The 18,631-nt window shown below is 46.8% G+C and overlaps 1 protein-coding gene across 9 annotated transcripts in view; it reads left to right on the forward strand.

Annotated features, from left to right (window-relative positions):
• LOC114846475 (protocadherin-15-like) overlaps window positions 1-18,631 on the forward strand; it is a 75,615-nt gene that overhangs the window by 19,444 nt on the left and 37,540 nt on the right. For 8 of the 9 annotated variants that reach the window (XM_041068652.2, XM_041068650.2, XM_041068651.2 and 5 more), the window contains 12 exons: window positions 2,085-2,245; window positions 2,322-2,477; window positions 3,928-4,047; window positions 4,602-4,712; window positions 6,668-6,838; window positions 9,936-10,044; window positions 12,363-12,475; window positions 12,690-12,896; window positions 14,252-14,386; window positions 15,906-16,055; window positions 16,243-16,334; window positions 16,786-16,887. In XM_041068652.2, the coding sequence (XP_040924586.1) occupies window positions 2,085-2,245; window positions 2,322-2,477; window positions 3,928-4,047; window positions 4,602-4,712; window positions 6,668-6,838; window positions 9,936-10,044; window positions 12,363-12,475; window positions 12,690-12,896; window positions 14,252-14,386; window positions 15,906-16,055; window positions 16,243-16,334; window positions 16,786-16,887 (1,627 nt within the window). The remainder of the gene's footprint in view (window positions 1-2,084; window positions 2,246-2,321; window positions 2,478-3,927; window positions 4,048-4,601; window positions 4,713-6,667; window positions 6,839-9,935; window positions 10,045-12,362; window positions 12,476-12,689; window positions 12,897-14,251; window positions 14,387-15,905; window positions 16,056-16,242; window positions 16,335-16,785; window positions 16,888-18,631) is intronic. The other variant, XM_041068653.2, reaches the window with a different exon arrangement.

Here is an 18,631-nt window from a genome sequence, read left to right on the forward strand (position 1 = left end):
GAGAATCTCGCTTTAGGGTGATTATCTTGGGCTGGTGTTGGCGGAGGGGAAATAAAGAGGGAGCGGCAGAGGAGCCCAGATTAACAAGATACAGATTAGACGTTCGTAGGGAGAGATAGCGTTGCCGTTCAGGACGTGTTCGGCGCCGCTCCTACTCACAGCTGCTACTGATGCAGCCAAGCAGAAAATCCAACCTGTGCAAAGTAGAGGGTTGCCCAAGGCCTCAATACAAATACATCAGTGTCATCAACGTGCACGAATAGACTAGATTTATTGCCACTTAAAGACTCATTCCTTCTTTCATCCTTTGCCTGTGAACTAGTGAAGCCGTCGTGTCCAAACCCTGTGATGCAGATTAAAGGCAAATGCAGCAAATGGACTGTAGAAGCTCCGATTTCGGGGCCATAACACAACGACAAACACGACTGGCAGATGCTGCAGAACCTGTTGAGATACTAGTCAACAAATCGTCATTGAAGTAGAGGTTGTCTGGTAAAAATTAAAACGTGAATAGGCCATTGGATGGTTTATTACTGACACACTTGTCCTTCTGTAGATGAGTTCGCCTAAAACTTTAATAAAGGTTGAATGACACTCAAACAACATCAGGCCAGTGTGAGGATGAGCTTTGCTGCAGTGGGTTTATGAGGCGTTTTCACATAATCTGGAAACAAATCACAGTTTATTTATTGGAAAACTTCTAAACTAACATCTAATGCTTAATATGGTTTAAACCTTAAATTCAGGTGGTCAGTTATTCATATCAGCATACACAGGTTCACTATTCACCTTCAATGCAGCTGCCTTAACACGTCGCAGCCTCCCAGCAGCGTCGCCACATCCACTTAATGTCCTCTATGAGTTCTATAAATGCACAACCACTTTCTGTCAATATTCTCATTTTCTTTTATTCCCACCTTCCGCTCGTTCCGCCGCGCCGCGTCTCGCCTGACATTCCGCTGCCGCCGTCTTCATTTCCCCCGGTCGCTAAGTGCCGGCGCCGCTTGTGTTTCTGGCAGCTCCTCTTATCGTGTTCGCTTCCTCCCGTCCACCTTTAACACGCGGGTCAGTTTAATCAGGTGCCGCTGACTGATGTATTCAGTCACACATCCTATGAAGGGAGGTCAGTGTGAAAAGACCTCATTGATATTAGACTAAATGAGTCCCGAAAGGTGCAGGTCACATCTGTGTCCTGCTTCTTTACCTGTGCTTTATTGCCAGAAAAACCAGAACAAAGATCATCAGAATTTATCCGAATCCCATAGAAATAAACAAATGTCATCCAGTTTATTCAACATTAGCCAATCACAGCAAGGCGCGTGGTTTCCATGGCAGCGTAGAAGGCCATGACCTAATTCTATAGCTGTCAGATTGGATATGAGATTGTCCTGTGTGCACATGAAGTAAATACGAGGAGCTCCTGCTCCTGAGCTGGTGTCTGTGTTTCTAATATTCTCTCTAACTTGTTGCTCCCCACATAGACTTCCATTGCATTAAACAGAAAGGAGCATGTGAGCGAGCTTGTTGATCTTTTACTCCACCGTCTTTTTGTTACTTTGAAACTTCTCGGGCCGCTCGTCCTTCACTGATGCGACTTATCTGTGCTCTGCATCGATCGAGGGATGATGCGCGTAACCTGAAAATATAAAACAGGCCGTTTCCATTCCCATCATGCCTCGTCACCCTGTTTGGAGTCTCTCTCTCTCGCTCGCTCGCTCGCTCACGCTCTCTGTGTCGTTCATTATTCCTCTCACTTCGAGCTCGCTTCACTACCCACAAATGACTCTGTTAAATGAACTAGGTTTTATTCCATCTGTACCGTCTGTCTTATTAAAATGTTTGGTTTTGTTTATTCGGGGGAGTTTTTTGTTAAAATCATGCAAATGAAGACACTGCAGTCATTAAACATTTGTTGCGCCAACGCACAAACGGCTCTGCCTCTTCCTCTGAAATGCTGATTTTGTTTTCCAGTTGATCTAAACTTTATAAAGCAGACAGAGTCCGATCTACAGTTATTTGAAGCTTGCTCTATTTCTGCATCTCTTTGTCGAACAGTCGCCTAATGGGTTCGGTTTCATTCCCAGGAACGCTGCTGGTGGAGAACATGCAGATAAATGGCGTGGCTCAGGGTCCAAACCGAACCATCTCCCTGTCTCTACGGGACAACAACAACTACTGGGTGATCCTCGACCCGTCCAAGCAGGCCCTTTACCTCAACAGCACCGGGCGGGTTCTGGATCGAGACGTAAGCCAGCGCCATCAAGTCTGTCCCGTTGGATCATGTCTGTATCGCTGCGTTCCAACCGCCTGTCCGTCCCCAGCCCCCCTCCTACATCCAGTCCATTGTGGTTCAGGTCCAGTGCACCAACGAGCTCATCGGCACCGTGATACTGCACGAGGTCCGCATCGTGGTCCGAGACCGCAACGACAACGCGCCGCGCTTCCAGCAGCCGAGATACTACGTCGCTGTCAGCGAGGTAAAGCACAAATCCTCCATGATGTTCTACATTATGGATTGAAAACATCTTTAAGTAGTTTAGCGATGCACAGTTTGCTGTTCGAGCGAAGTTAAAGAGCAGAAGCACTGTGAGGAGGAGAAGAAGCTGTTTTCCTGGCAGCCTTGAAAAGGATCTAAATCTGTTATCCTGCAGCGTCTGGGAGGGTTTTTAAGGTGCCAGTCCTCCATTCAGGGGAAGCCGAATTTAACTAGAGCAGAAAAGGTTCCGACTCGACCCGGACGAGGAGGCGCCGGCCTGCTGCCAGCGCGGTCCTACACAGACCCGCGCCAGCGTCTCATTATTCAGCCTGTCCGACTCAATCTGCCTCTCTCCTCCTCCCCCCTGAACTCCCTGCCCGCGTTTCATCACCGCGTCTCACCCGTTTTCACCCCACCTTTAGTCTGCCACATATACAGAGATGAGGTTCCTCCCACTCCTCCAGCCCCTAGTTGCTCATTACTCCTACTAAAATAACACACACACACACACACACTTAAAAGAACAGCGTACAATATAGGAGATGCATAGTCGCAGGCTCTAAAATATGAATCCTGTGTCAGACAGGGGTAAATGTGGCCTGTTTGCTTGTAATCATTTTTTAAAATGTGAATACATTTCCTCTTCCATGAGCAATCATTGAGAAGCTGGGGCAGATTTATTCAGAATTATAATGCAAGTGTGCTCACGCCCCTGAACCCCCAGCATCTAATGCACTAAATGTGATACTGAGGGGTTTTATCTGCATTAGGAGCTAATTTGGTCTGCGTCTAGAACACTTTTATGGGTTGATTCAAAGTGTTTGGTACAAGTTGATCACGAGTCTGATCGGAACCGTGGCCAAAAAGTGTCCGACTGACATGAGACGTTCTACAGAGCATTGTCCCAGCGAAGCGGTGGCAGGCAGAGATAACCCTGTTGAGGGGAATGATGTAACAAATCATCGTCAATGTTCACCGCGCCGCTCGGAGATTAGACTTACATTTTGACACCTAATCACGGCTCCCGAGGCGCAAAGCTGGAAAAAAAAGCCCAAGCCTCACAGTTCGTGGCTGGTGAAACGATTCCCTCTCGTTTTCCTGCGCATGCGGTAACTGATCCCCGCAAAGCAAATGTGATGATACGCTCTTATCCAAACATTTCGCATTGTTTGCGCTTCATTGTGCGATTCGGTGGAGAGCGTAGGCGCAATGAGCTGTGGCCTCTGCCTACATCTTCTAGGTGCTGTGATTTACTGCCACCGTTGTCACAGCCTTTAAAGCTCAATCTGCCCATGGTTTCATAATTTTTGTTCATGTTACAACGAGGGATGTAAAAATCAATGAGACGGCAGGGAGGAGCAGGCAACATGACACAACATGGGAGAAAGGATGTGTGACTTTTAGTCTAGACCATGTGTTACACGCTGACATTCGCAGCCCTTTGCTTCCAGCTGACGCCGGTAGGAACCACTATCTTCTCCGGCTTCTCCGGGAACAACGGCGCCACCGACATTGACGACGGTCCCAATGGTCAGATAGAGTACACCATCCAGTACAACCCCAAAGACCCGGTAAGCTGTGAGCTCCCCCTCATGTTTTATTCAGATTCAGAACATAGAGACACGACTACAGTTCTGCTAAAGGGAGAAAATGTCCTTTATAGAACAGGAGCGAGGCACTAACTGTTCATGGTTCATTGACAGCAGGTTAGTATCATGATGGCTCCAGAAGGATCTATCAGAGTCAGACCTCCCCACATTAACATCAGATTGGATCTGTTATTTCCTGCATTTCCTCTGTAACTTCTGTAATCCTCTCATTTTATGCCTTCACACACATCGTATGTGGAACAGTTCCACCCTATGGCTTAGTTCCAGCTTTTCTTTGGGGCTAAAACCTGTGCTCATTGTTCACAGTTAGTAGTTCTGCTCATTCTCTTGTTTGCATATTGTTAGTCAGTGTTTAATTTGCTTTATAATAGTTGGTAAGTGCTGTAAGATGCTTTCAGCAATGTTATTATTGTAGCTGTTTCTATTATCTTGTACTGTAATTGATAATTGGCTTTCATTTCCAGTGTTCCCCTTTGTGTGGTTTCAAGTTGATGTTCTGTGTTTGTGTGTTGCAGACGGCCAACAGAACCTTTGACATCCCGCTGACGCTGTTCGGCGCCGTCGTTCTCAGAGAAAGACTCAACTATGAGGACATCACACGGTACCTGGTCATCATACAGGCTAACGTACGTCAAGGCTTGTTGTTATGGTTGAGTTTTCATTGTATGTCCTTCATAAAGAAAATGTTTTCAACTGGTGAGAATTCATCTAAGACACATTTAGAGAATAATCACTGAGACCCTGGAGGCTTCTCATATTTCTGTATATTTATGATCTTCAACATTACTGGTACACAGCTTTGGTCTATTTCCGCTCTGATTCAGCCTTAGGGGAACTACAGCACAGCACATCCTTAAGTATCACTAATGTCTTTGTTAACCCCCTTTTATTTCACTATTTATAAAAGTGGTCTGCAGATTCTATTCTACATGCATTTAGGGAATGGTGGATGTTTAGTGAATGTTTAGTGAAGGCCTGGCAGGACGTTGTTTAAGTTGTTGATTGTACCATTTAGGATTTTCTTCTTATTCTGACAGAATAAAGTTTTAGTTCTGAAAATTGTTTATTGGCAAATGTCAAAGAGTGTATCTGAGTGACAGGACACTGTGATTACTCATGATTCTCATTACTCATATATACAGTATAGCAGCAGGTTGGCTCAGCTCAGTTTGATGACTGTACAGTCTCAGCTAGAAAGTTTACTATTACTACTATAAGTACTACTATTTACAGAAGTCCAACATCAAATTATGAATGTGTTTGCATTTATTCACTTTCCTGGCACAGAAGTGAAATGATTGTTTTGTTTGCAGATTGTAAATATATCCATGTGTTTTTTATTCTTACTGAGGCCGTTCTCTGCTGCCCCTCGTATCCTGCAGTGGATACAGTATATAATTAGATTCATGGTGTTGTCAGCGGCTGCTTGAAATTAACTGCTGCTCACAATTCAGACATAAATTTAGTTTAGCAACAAAAGAGGAATTTAAACAAAACTGAATTAAGTTGTTTTTGCAGGAAGGAAAATGGCTTACTTTTTTTTAAATGGAGGGAAACGAGTGGCATCTCCGTCTGGTCTGGCTGCGAATGCAGATGCCACCAGGAGTGATGCTCCGGGGAGAGCGGGCAGATATTATCGCCGGCCGCGTGACGGGCGTATTGATTATTTAGTGGCACAGTCCGTCTGGCGTTTGCTCTGCGCTACAGTAGCTTTCCTGCTGTGGCGTCTGCATCTTTTCATTTCGTCCAGGGAGGTTTGCAAAATTGTTTAATTGCGGAGAAACGGGAAAAACAAAGCAGTCGGAGCCTTTTTAAGTGCTGCGAATTTGCAGAGCGCACTTGACAATAAGCAGATCCACGAGCAGGTACCAGCATTTAATTAAAAATGCTTCAGCAGAGCGACTTGCCTTCAGTATGACGAATGCTAGTTGCTTCTCACAAAGCCTCGACGAAGCCTTTGAGCTGAAGGTCTCCTCCTGAATCAAATCTTAGCTATGTGTAAATGCAGTCTTCATGTTTTATATGAGTGCCACGCATTTTCCTCTGGCCTGTTGCCTGGAATTAATTTCTCTATTTTCAGAATAAAATGAGGGAAGAGATCATCAGGTAAAGGATTTATTCACAATACAAACTTCCAGTGCGTCATCGGGGCTCAACGTCACTCGAATAGTCCTTCTAAACAAGAGCCAGACCCTGTTCATATGATTGTGTGTTTCTGAAAGCCAAGTCGCCGCACAACAAGCATTCCCTCTGTCACACGCTGACCGTGGATGAGCGGCATCTGCAATTTGAGAAGAGTGGTGCACATTTTACACCTGACACACATTAAGTCTGCCGTTTGAGTGCTACATTTGCTGCAGTCGCCCACAGACAACCTGCACAGACACCACGCTGCCATGTACTAGAACAGGCAGTGGTACTGTATCAATATTTAATTTTTATTGAACCTGCATGTTTAATGACTGTCCAATAATAATCTAGGCCTTGAAGACGTTTAACATTATTTGTTATCGTCGATGTTTAATTATTAATCAGAGCGCAACACTGAACTGTTTCCCTTGGTTCATGGTAATCTGTGCAGGACCGAGCTCCCTACCCGAGCGAGCGCCTCACCGCCACCACCACGCTGACGGTGGACGTCCTGGACGGCGACGACCTGGGCCCCATGTTTCTGCCCTGTGCGCTGGTGGGGAAGACCCGCGACTGCAGCCCCATCACGTACAGGACCAACGTGCTGGAGCTGACCGACCCGGTAAGCCGCCCGTCTCAGAGCTGAACGTCTGCGGTACGTGTGCGCTGAGCAGCACACAACGAAGATTTAAACCCAGGAGAGGCTCTTCAGGGGAGTGATCTGACCATGTGCTTCTGTTTACGTAGCTTAACAAATGAAGCGGAGACAAGTCTCTCTCTCGCTCGTCATTAATTAGGACATTGTAGATCGTCTCTTGTGTAAAGTGTTGTCAGAGTAAATCTGCAGCGTGCCGATGTGTTTTACGCTTAAACAACTGTCGGTGTCTTCGTTCATTTGTATTTCGGGCCCTTGACTGACGCTGTTATTCAGAGTGACACACAATGCGGCTTTGTAAATGAGAACAAGTCGCTGCAGGCGAAATCCTCAACCCTGTCAAGGCGTCCGAGCGCTCCTCCCTCAGCACACGGACGCACGTACAGACACCTTAGATCGCGACAGGCCCCCCTCACACACACACACACACACACACACACACACACACACACACACACACACACACACACACACACACACACACACACACACACACACACACACACACACACACACACACACACAGAGTTTGGGATTTTAAAATCCGTATAAAACAAGTTCTATCAATTTGCTGCTAACACCGAAGCGCTGCTCATCCCAGATGCCTCGCTGATTTCAGTATTTATGATCGTACAACACTGCAGCAATAAAAAAAAAAAGAAGGGAGTCACACAGACTGTAAAATTGACTTTCATTGGCTATTCGTGATTTTCATGCTGATCTGCGGTCGCTGCGGGCAGAAAGCGAGCACGTGTCGGATCACCGCTCATATTTGGAACCTAATGGGCCCTTCTCGCAGCACATACGGTGGTTTTACATGTGATAGCAGGAGAAGCACTAGTCCACATAAAATACAGGCTGCTTCCCAAGCAGCTCCGACTCCTGGACCCTTGGGTTGTGTGTTAAGGCTCAGAGACGTGGCTTAGTGAACCGCTAAATGGCCAGTGCTGTTTTTATTGTGCCCCTGGTTAAACTCCACTCCAGCGTAGCTCCAGCCGTGTTCCTATGGTCATTGTCACCCCATTATAAGGTACAGGCCCTCTGCAGTAGCATTGCTTCCTGCATCAGTCTGCTTGATTCATTGTGTGTTTACAGCACAGACGCTGGAAAACCCAAAGGAGTGATGCATGAATGTAAAACTAATGAGGAGGGATCTGCAAACACAATCATGTTAAAGCAGACAGTTAAATTGGATGAAGGTTTGTTTATGCCGACGAAATGACTTCCTCCACCTCCTCCAGACGAGAGCTGCTGCCTTCAACTAGTCCTGTTTAGGTCCTGCGAGTGCTCCGCCACGTTCCGCCTGAATAAACCCGACTGTTCCTGGGGAGAAGAGCGCGGCGGTGAACAACAAGCGGCAGACAGATATTGGCGATGTGATAAGAGGGGATGAAATGCAGAGTGAGTAGAAAGGACGTCAGGGAGGAAGATTGGGAGGTAAAGCGAGGAGAGGAATGAATGAGGAGGGGAGTCGAGGAACTATAATAGTTTGAGTCCTAATCAGACTGATCAGATATGACAAGCTCAGCGCCTCGGAGCCAGCGGAACTACTTTCTCTCTGGCTCTTTCTTCTTTCCCGCTCACACACACACACACACACACACACACACACACACACACACACACACGCTGGTCACTTATGTTGACACATACATTAAAAGCACCGCTGCCTCTGCTGCAGAAAATTATAGCTGTGGGGGATAAATAGATTATTGAACGTTACACCAAACAACTCTCCAAAGACCTGGTTGGGTTTTAATTATGTAGTTGACTCGCTACATAAAGGTGAAAAATGCCCCAAACTCCACTTTATGCATGAATTAGATGGTGATGGTGCTGCTGTTGAGGTCTTTATTGTGCTGTTTCTCCACCGCTGGACTCGTTGCGTGTTTGACACCGGGCCTCACCCGCACAGACGCCCTCGCCAGCCTCTTCCCCTCCCTTCTCCCGAATCAGACACCTGCCTGCGCAGCTGCTGCTCATTTGCTCCTTAGTTCCCCGCTAATATGTAAAGGCAGCTTCGCCGCAGACGGTTGTCAGGTGCTTAGCGTGTTTAGCGCCTGTCGCCCGGCGCGTCGCCCGCGTGGTTCTGACGGGAAGTCCTGGACGCCGTGTCAGCACGGAGCTGCAGCGCTGCTGGGCCCGTGTTTTGTTTTTATGGAGTTCCAATTCCTAACGCACGAAACATTTTGAATAAAAACGGGCAGTGCATCTAAAAAGTGCTACGACAAAGAAAGGTTTGAATCTCCAGTGGGTGAACTCTCAACAGAAACCCTATAAATGATGGCGAGCTAGCGTTTGATCTCGATGAAATCGACCCAATGTACAGTAGGCGTTGTGAGATGGGTGGAGAAAGGTTTGATAGCGGTTTCAGCGCCTGATGGGACTTGGACGGCGTGTCTCTATAGCGTTATAGTCAGAAGCCCTGTTTAAAAGCCAGACACAATTCAAAGCAAAGTGCTGTGCTTTTAGTACTTTGTGTGAAATGCAGAGGCGTCCGCGTTCAGCCTTTCAGTAGGTAAAAGTATAAAGAGATTCTTTCAGTCGCTGCGCGCTCAGAAGTGGCACTCCTCAGAAAGGAGGTCAAACTGCTCGTGAAGAGGACGACGGGGACGTCCAAGGATCACATTAGCCTTTTTGATGGCGAGACGAGCTCGCTGCCTGGCGCCCCCTTCGCTGGTCACACTCTCATCCTGGATCCCATCAGGTTGTTTTTCTGGTTCCGTGCCGCCGCCGCCGCCGCCGCTTTTTAATATGCGTTATTTTCTTAGCGGTCCCGACCGCCGCTCTCTGACCCCCTCCTGCGTTCGCCGCGTACCTTTCTCTGCTGTGTGTTTGTCCGGGCAGATTGATCTCCCGTCTTTCCTCCCGCGTACATTTCCATCTACTTTTGCTCCACGTCGTTACGTTCCATAGCTTCTTCCCCCGACTGTTTGTACCTGCTCCTCTCTCTGTGACAGTCAGCAGGTGATTGAAGCGCTGTAAACAGGTGCAGCGGTGAAGCATCCTTTCCCACAGTACATACTGTCATACCAACCTGCACGTCTCTTGGTTTTGCCTCCAGGACAAGGCCAATCCCCTGAATGTGACCCCGCCCATCCAAGCTGTGGATCAGGACAGAAACATCCAGCCCCCGTCAGACAGACCAGGGATTCTCTACTCCATCCTCATCGGTACGTGAACCTATGATCATGTATGCGCTGCTGCCGTGCTACTGTACATATACTCATCCATGAGGCTGGAGACATGCCCCAGCTCCCGGTAAAGGACGTGCTAATGGGCTTCTCACAGCTGCTTCGGAGGCATCGGATAAGAAGTTCTATTAAGGCTTGAATCGTTTGCTCGGTCCTGCTTCATTAGGTTCCTTTAAGTGGGAAGTGTTTTCTAACAGGCGACCACTGCTGCAAGTCATCTCGATTACTATTTGGAAAAAACCAAGAGCCACTGAAAACGGGGGCATAGTTTACTGGAATGAATCGGCACTGCCTTTATATTTCCCCCATAGAAGCAATCGGAGTAGGGAATCTGTATTATTACTGTATGAGACAGTCCGACAAAGCTCTGCCACAGCCACACTGTATGACTCCGTGAGGAATAAATGAACGTAGCGGTTGATGGACACTGGAGGAAGTCTTTGGGTGCAGCGACCAGAGCGAGCAGCGCTCTGACAGCAGGTTGGACACTTTCCTGACCTTGAAAGTCTCTCTTTCATTTCTCTTCGCGCTGTGTTTTGGTGCCGAGGGCCCTGCAGCCGTCTGGAGGCAGCAGGACTTCACATTTGTAGCATTTGACCTGCCTGTGGGCGTTAATGTCATTAGAACGCTAAGCTAAGCTAAGCTAAGCTCATCAGTCCTGTTTGTCACCTTGTGAGTTTGAGAGAAGCAGTTCTGAGCGTGAGATGCATTTCATGGTATTATGTCACATGTGATAGCACGAGGTGGAGAATAAAGCATGGGCTCGAGCTGGATTGATATAAATGTGCTCAGCGACACTAATACCTGCCTCCAGCTGCACATCGCTGTGTGTCATGGTGCTCAGTTGTCCAACATCAAAATGCTGCACAGTGAGTTTTAGAGAAGCTCCTTGAGCTCAAAGACAAGCGAATGAATTACAGTAGCACGCTGTGGGGTTAATCATGCATCCCACAAAAAGAATGCTGAGATCGTATTGTTTCATTCTAGGAATCTGAGACACAGACAGCCCTGGATAGAAGTGTTTGGGTCTTTCCGCAGTGTGTGTTTTGGATCTTTATCCCTTTAGAGGGGCCCTGAGCTGCGACGGAGAGGCAGCTCTCTGACACCGGCCAGTATGTTTAGCTCCCAAATGCCTTGATAATCTGCTGATTACACTGCACTCCTCACACTGTTCAGTCGGCCAGCGTCGGGCGATGCGAAGCAGCCCCCCAACCCCATTCATGTCTCACAGTCGGGACGGTGTGTTTTCTGTGAACACAGAGACGACGAGGCTTATCTGAAAGCTCAGCTGCCCAAAGGATGTTCTCCCAGAAGCATTGTGGTTTTCTACAGCTTGAAGTACTTGAAGTTTCACTTTATTTATTCCTCTCTTTCCAATGGGGTGGGGTTTTTTTGGGTCTTCTTCCATGGAGCCCACTTTAATTTAGAAAGCAACGCGTGGTGCAACACTTCTGTATCCTAATCTTACAGGTCAGCGTGTCTCGCTGTGAAGTGGTCCCTGCTTCTTTTTCCACTTTTTTCCAGTGTGTGTGTGTGCGTGTGTGTGCGTGTGTGTGCGTGTGTGTGGGTGTGTGTGCGTGTGTGTGCGTGTGTGTGCGTGTGTGTGTGTGTGTGTGTGTGTGTGTGTGTGTGTGTGTGTGTGGAAGGATCTGCAGGTACTGGTTCTGTATTGTACAGGGGGTCTGGGATTTACAATCCCTGTATTCTTGTGTTTTGCTCGTCTGGTTTGCTTCTGCCTTCAAGCGGCACCGGAATGGAACCTTGTTGTGTCTTGAGATGTCTGTGTTTGCTCTTCCTTTACAGTTTTCTTGGGCAGCGTGCAGAGATGCACCCAAATACATACGTGTGCTGTAGCAGCCAGTTCTTGAAGCCAGAGAAATGCATGCATGATTAAAAAAATCAGCCTGGCTACGACCTAAAGGGGAAAATGGTTCCACCGACATCCATCATTAGGCAGCCAATCAAAGCAGTGCTGACCATAAAGCTGTAGGACACACTTACACTCACACACACACACACAAGCATTTTTGAGAAATATGTACTGTACCTGTGTTGCTGCTCTTCTACAGAACTTTATTTCCCCACTGAGCAATGCAGCGTGTGTGTTTTTATGTGTTTGTGTGTTTGTGCACATTAGCCATGACTCTCTCTTTTATACTCCCTCCAGACACACACCAGACAAATGTACCAATTTCCATTGTCCTTCCCTCGTTCACTCTCCATCTCACACACTGTCCACAGAACATGTTTGTTTTCGCGCTGTCTTTACCGTTTCTCTCTTTCTCTCTCTCTCTCAGGAAAACCAGAATCCTATGCAGAATATTTCGGCTTGAACAGAACCACAGCGGAGCTCCTGCTCCTGAAGCCCATCGACAGGGAGCTGTACCGCAGATTCGATCTAGTTATCAAGGTAAGAACAGAGTTTTCAAGGAGGGAAACCCAGAATGCTCGGCACCGGACCGACTTCCATCGGTAAAACAGTCAGGTTATAAACTGTTCATAAGCAGCGTAGGGTTAGCGTCCCATTTAGCTTCTCGCTCATCATCTGCCCGCATCTGTCAGCCGTCAACTATATTCTCTGTTATCATAAATAAATGAACAGTCATTTTATCTCTCACCTTTAGGCTGAGCAGGACAATGGTCACCCCCTACCGGCTTTTGCAAACCTACAGGTTGAAGTTCTAGATAAAAACAACCAGGCACCGTACTTCCTGGAGACCAGTTACCATGGCTACATAAGCGAGGCATCATCAGTGGGAGCCACCATAGCGACCAACACCAGCTTGTCTGCGCCACTGGCCATCATAGCCCTGGATAACGATGTGGAGGAGGTAAGAACAGACGGGCTGGGACTGATTTAAGGCATTATGAGCAATTCATAGTCTTCATGGTTCACAGAAACATGACCAGAAGCACGCTTTATGTCACGTCTCCATTATAGGTAAACGCCAGTATGACTGCTGTAGGTACCAGCTTTTTTTTCTGAATTCTCTGAAGCTTCAACTGTCCCATTTTCATGACTTTGTCTTTTTGTGTGAGTGTCAGACTGGTCATGTCCAGATGTGGTTGAAAGCATTGTAGAACCTTCCTACTGTAGTGTGTGAACAAAGCGAGCATCGTGCTCACCCAACACCTGGTTGGCTGACTGAACTGTCACTTTCTTTCCTCCTCCTGCCTCCACTCGGTGTCTTTGTGCCGTGCTTGCAGTGTGTGCAGTGCCCTATCTACTCTCTGAGAATCTGAATCGTAAAACCATTTCCCCCTTAAATTGCCTCTCTGCGATAATGTAAGAATTTACAGTACTGCATTGTTATCACTAGTGCATTCCCAGCAGCTTAGCTTGTTTAAGATGTAGCATAGGCATTTTGACAAAAACAAGCTTTAGTTCATTGCTTTCTAAAATATCCCCACAGCGGGGGATAGGCTTAGTGGGGATAATGTGTGTGTTTTGTTAGTGTTCTTCATATCGTTTGTGTGTGTTTGTGACGACTGATGTACATTGAGTTGTTTAAACATTACTAACCCTGGTCTTTCCTCAAGCATCAAGTAGCAACAATGATTGGCTCCAACTGCCTTTATGTGTCGATCCGTGCGTGCGTGCGTGCGTGCGTGCGTGTGTGTGTGTGTGTGTGTGTGTGTGTGTGTGTGTGTGTGTGTGTGTGTGTGTGTGTGTGTGTGTGTGTGTGTGTGTGTGTGTGTGTGTGTGTGTGTGTGTGTGTGTTTATTTATGACTCAATATCCAAACTGGCTACATCAACAAAATTATTAGTCTCCACCACCCTGCTGACCCAGCATTATCGCACACACACACACGCATGCTTGCCTCACACACCGTGCACACAGGAGGTGACTGTGTGGGTAGAAAGGACTCGGCTGAGGCTTGTTTTTATTCCTGTCCAGTGCATACAGTGCAAAGAAACACGGGCAAATTCAATCATCTCTGTGCTTCAAAATGAGCGTTTTTGCTACTTGCTTCGACGGATGCGTAGTCATCAAGCAGCCACTCTCCAGTTACTTTAATTGAATCAATAGAGATGCTCGGCAACGATCATTACATGGCAGTGTTTATACTCGGCAGCTCGTGGATGTAAATTTGCCAGTGACGGCACCGTCCCTGGGTGATTTAGTGTTTAGAAACAGGAAGCCTGCTCTCTCCTTATAGACATCTGTTTTCTCTTTTCTGCAGACCAAGGATCCTCTGCTGCAGTTCTCCTTGGACAGCTATTCTGATGTGTTCAGCGTGAGCGCTAGCGGGATCAGACGATACCTCCGCCTGGTGCAGCCCGTGGACAGGGAGACCCAGGGCTCATATACATTTACGGTATTCTAGGATCTTGGCGTTTTTTTGTGAATTATTTACAGAATGAATGCGGGAGAGTCTGAGAGAGCGAGACAAAGTGATGCAAGTGTCTGAATGCCTTTCCAATAACACCCTTCATATCTGAGGCACCTGACAAAAGCCTAGTAGCGCTGCAAGCAGAAAGACTACAGTATCTGGAGAAAAGGTCAGTGTAACAGGAGTAGACGAGTGAACAGGCATAAAGAGAAGAAGACGAGAGGAAACGGAGGTGGATGGGCATGAATGTACAGTACGCACCTGTAGCTCCCTGGAGGCTGTAATGATTGAAGGTCAATTTACCCATTTTAAAGCAGTGAGAAAATGTGAGAAGAAATAATGCACAGGGTGGAAGAGGTGAGAAAGAAGAGCAGACGTGACCCTGGAACTACTGTATGTGCATTAAATGTCTGTATCTTTTAGATTCAAGTGATGAATTCAATTTGATATCATAACTCCTGTACGTCATTAAGTGATTGTGACGGTCTGGGCTTTTATGAATGATTCAGCATTCAGACAGTACTCGGCTTTTTCATTACTCACTTCAGGAAAAGCAGAAACAAGATTGTGGTTCACGACGTCGTTTCCCTTCCGTTCTCTGGTCGCTGGTCTCCCTCTCAATTTTCTCTTTTTTTTCTTTCTTCTTCTCAATCTTATTTCTGTGAAATCTAATTTGGCTCCTTCCGTACTGGTAGGGCACAGGGAGGCTGCCCGTTGCCAAGCGCACACACACACACACACACACACACACACACACACACACACACACACACACACACACACACACACACACACACACACACACACACACACACACACACACACACACACACACACACACACACACACACACAGCGTCTTTGTGTCGCTCTGTGCCTCCTCATGTGATGAACAGCAGCCACGGTTCATACAGCGGCTGTTATCGGCCTCGTGTACAGTTAACGTATGCCTGTGTGTGCATGGAGGTTAAAGGCTGTGACGCACACGCAGAAATAAACATTCTGGCCTGGTTAAACTTCTTCATGGAAACGTGGAGTGAAGCAGGATCAACATGTGAAATCATCTATATAGTACAATAAGTTACTGCTGTTGTATTTGTTTACTAACACGCAGCATTAAATCACGTCTGACTCGTTTTTAGACACCAACGCATTCATTTTCTAACTTATTAGCTGGAACATAAAATGGAGAAACTGAAACATGACTCATTAATGTGAAGCTAAGCTTTTTAACGTGCCCTCCTCATGTACCTGCTCTCAGATGATTGATTCCAATTATCCAAGCACTGATCATATTTTGATCATTTATTTTTGTTCTGCTCCTCTGACCTTTTGTTGAGCAAACAACCTGCGCCTCCCACTGTGAAGCCGGTAGCGGTTCTATTCTGATATTAGTCTGATTGTGTTGAGCTGAAGTAATAACATGCAGCTAAAGGGCCGGAGCGATGCTTATAAAAGGAAACACTCCCCGCACAATAAAGACGCTGTGCTCTGTGTCCCTGCAGCTTGTAGCATCGGACGGCGTCCAGCTGAGCAGCCCGGTCCCTGTGACAATAACGGTCCTAGACGCCAACGACAACGCGCCCACGTTCGACAACGTGTCCTACAACGTCGACCTCTTCACCGACGCGGCGCCTGGAGAGACGGTGATACAGGTACGTGCACAGTCGCACGCCTTAAAAATAGCACCGTTCTTCAAATATTTACTAGTAGCCGCGGCATTTTGAAGCAGTTACGCGCTGCGATCGATGCTTCCTTACTGAACCGCGCTTAAAGCCCAGTTTTTTATCATGATTTAGGTGATTTCACAGAGACATATTTGTGTTTGTCCTTTTTTCTTAGTTGTCAGCGGTCGATTCTGATGCAGGACCGAACGGCCAGGTCACTTATCGAATCTTAGCTGGTGCCCATGGACATTTCCTTATTGAAAACAGGTAATTATGCTCTGAAATGTTTAATTTTAGGAATCAGGAGATAATAATATCTGTGCTCAGTACAGATGTTCTACTGTGGAATCAATACTGTGTCGTGAACAGTTACTGCACTGACGCGCTGGCTGTGGACTGAAGCCGCTGCTGTTTTCTCCTCAGCCTGTACTGTAGTGTGGCAGTGTGTGAGCGTGTACTCATTACTTGGCCTGGGGCAGTCTCCTCTTGTCTTGTCGCGACCTTGAGACTGCCTGCCGCAGCTCGGAGACCAGCGTTTGGCAGGAAAGCAAATAAGCATATTTGCCAAAATGCCAAATGGCTCCTTAAACTAATTCTCAGTTCAAAACGCTCAGTAGCCGAAATGAGAGCAGCAGCAAAAGGCGGGAGACTAAAAACCCAGCTAATAAACTATTAGTGTGGGCTGCAACCTGTAACACTGTGTTAACTGTTTTCACAGCACTGGGATCGTTACTGTGGCTCCAGGTGTTGAGCTGATTGTGGGCCAAAGCTACGCATTGACTGTAGAGGCCGTGGACAATGGGCCAGTGTCTCACAGAAGGTACTGGTTTCATAAGATTTCCCATTCAGTCACTCCAGTTTGTTTCCCTGTGCCTCTCTTTCTTTCTCTCTCTCTCGCGCTCTCTCTCTCTCTCTCTGCCTTTGCTCACCCATTCACCAATTTTGAGGTGAGGTGTTTCATTTTTAGAAATACGCATCACAATGTGTCGTTTCCTATTGGAGAATGGCAGGAATCAAAAAGAGAAGAACGAGCAGCTGGGAATAAGAGCAGACGCTGGAGGAAGTAAAGTAGGAGGAATTGTAATGAGCCGATGTCTCTCTACTTCACCTGTTGTTGAAAAAGGGAGGAAAATTATACCGTATGCATTGAAATGACAATTTGAGCAAGTGCAGAGCCACATGGCATCTAGAATAAATGCCACAGGGAAACGTAGTAGACTCTGGCTGAGTGGATAAGGGCTTTCCTGATAACCTGGCATTTGTTTTTTCTCCACTTGTCCTTCATGGGATAAATCAGTAGTAAGGCATCACTCTAACTCATCCCCCAAATATGTTCTTCTCTAATAAAGCAAAGCAGCTGCTCCTTCCTTGGTCTTAAGTCTGCCAGTAGGTTAAATTAAGTGAGTGAGTGAGAGCGAGAGAGAGAGACAGAGAGAGACAGAAAGAGAGAGATGCATTAATTCTGCAGTGTCCTTGCATAAAGGACAACAGGGACATATTGTTATCATGACTAATTATATCTGTTCACTAAGTTATATTTTAGTTGGACATTGCTCTGTCCTGAAATATTTATTATTAAGATGTGGAATTATTTTCTCTCGCATTTGGCTCCAGGTATGTAGCTGCCAAATCAATACACAATGTGAACTACTGAAGATTGAGGTGGTTCCAGTAATTGGCTCTCGGATTGCTCCCAAATTTCCCCAGACCCCCTGTTTACCTCAGCTGAAAACATACAACGCATAACAAATCAATAGCTATTTCTGGGCTGCTTTATGTTTGAGGCAGCGGGTCAGGACCTGATGTCAGAGTCGCGGGTCCTACGGCTGCATGTTCTGGGGCTGCACCCGTGTGTGAGCGTTGGACGTCCACGTCGGGTTTTTGCTTCCTCGTACTTTTGCGTGGCCTAGTTTGACGCACCAAACGCAAACAGCTTTGTGCTCTGGGTGTCATTTCTGCCTTCGTGCGGCTGGAGGGTGAGGGAGAAACGAGGGCACCACCACAGCGAAGAGATGCGATTAGGCGACGTGGGAGATAAATAGCTAGATAGAGATAATGAGCTCATTTGCAGTAAAATAGAGGTGCAAACGGTCACTTCTGTCACCGACTTCAAATTGATTTTAAGCCACAAAACATAGGTCTCTACTTGTAGTAAGTGCAGGTGTGTATTGAATATATTGGGTAAATCAAATTTCACTCTAAAACAGAAAAAGCAGACGCTACAGCTGAAGCGTCCTTCAGTCGTTTTCATCCATAGACCGTTTTAGCAAAATGCTGGATCTCCGTCCCGGTGCTGGTTCAACGTTTCCCAGTCTTTATCTCCTCATTTATTTATTGTTATGAACGTAAACGGATTTTGTGGGCTATTGTTTAGACCCGAGGTTCTTTGGCTCCTTCAGTCAGTGATCCAGTTTGAGGGAGGTAAATCCCTCCCTGCTGGAACTCGGCGCTCCTGCCAACTAAATCCCCGCGGTTCCTTACCCTGAAAATCAGGTTGACTAAAAACTGATAGCGTTTGTGTCAGACTTGCTGGGAAACGGTACTGTTTCAGATTTATACATCCT

This window comes from Betta splendens, chromosome 19, assembly GCF_900634795.4.
Source record: "Betta splendens chromosome 19, fBetSpl5.4, whole genome shotgun sequence".
NCBI classification, from domain to species: domain Eukaryota; kingdom Metazoa; phylum Chordata; class Actinopteri; order Anabantiformes; family Osphronemidae; genus Betta; species Betta splendens.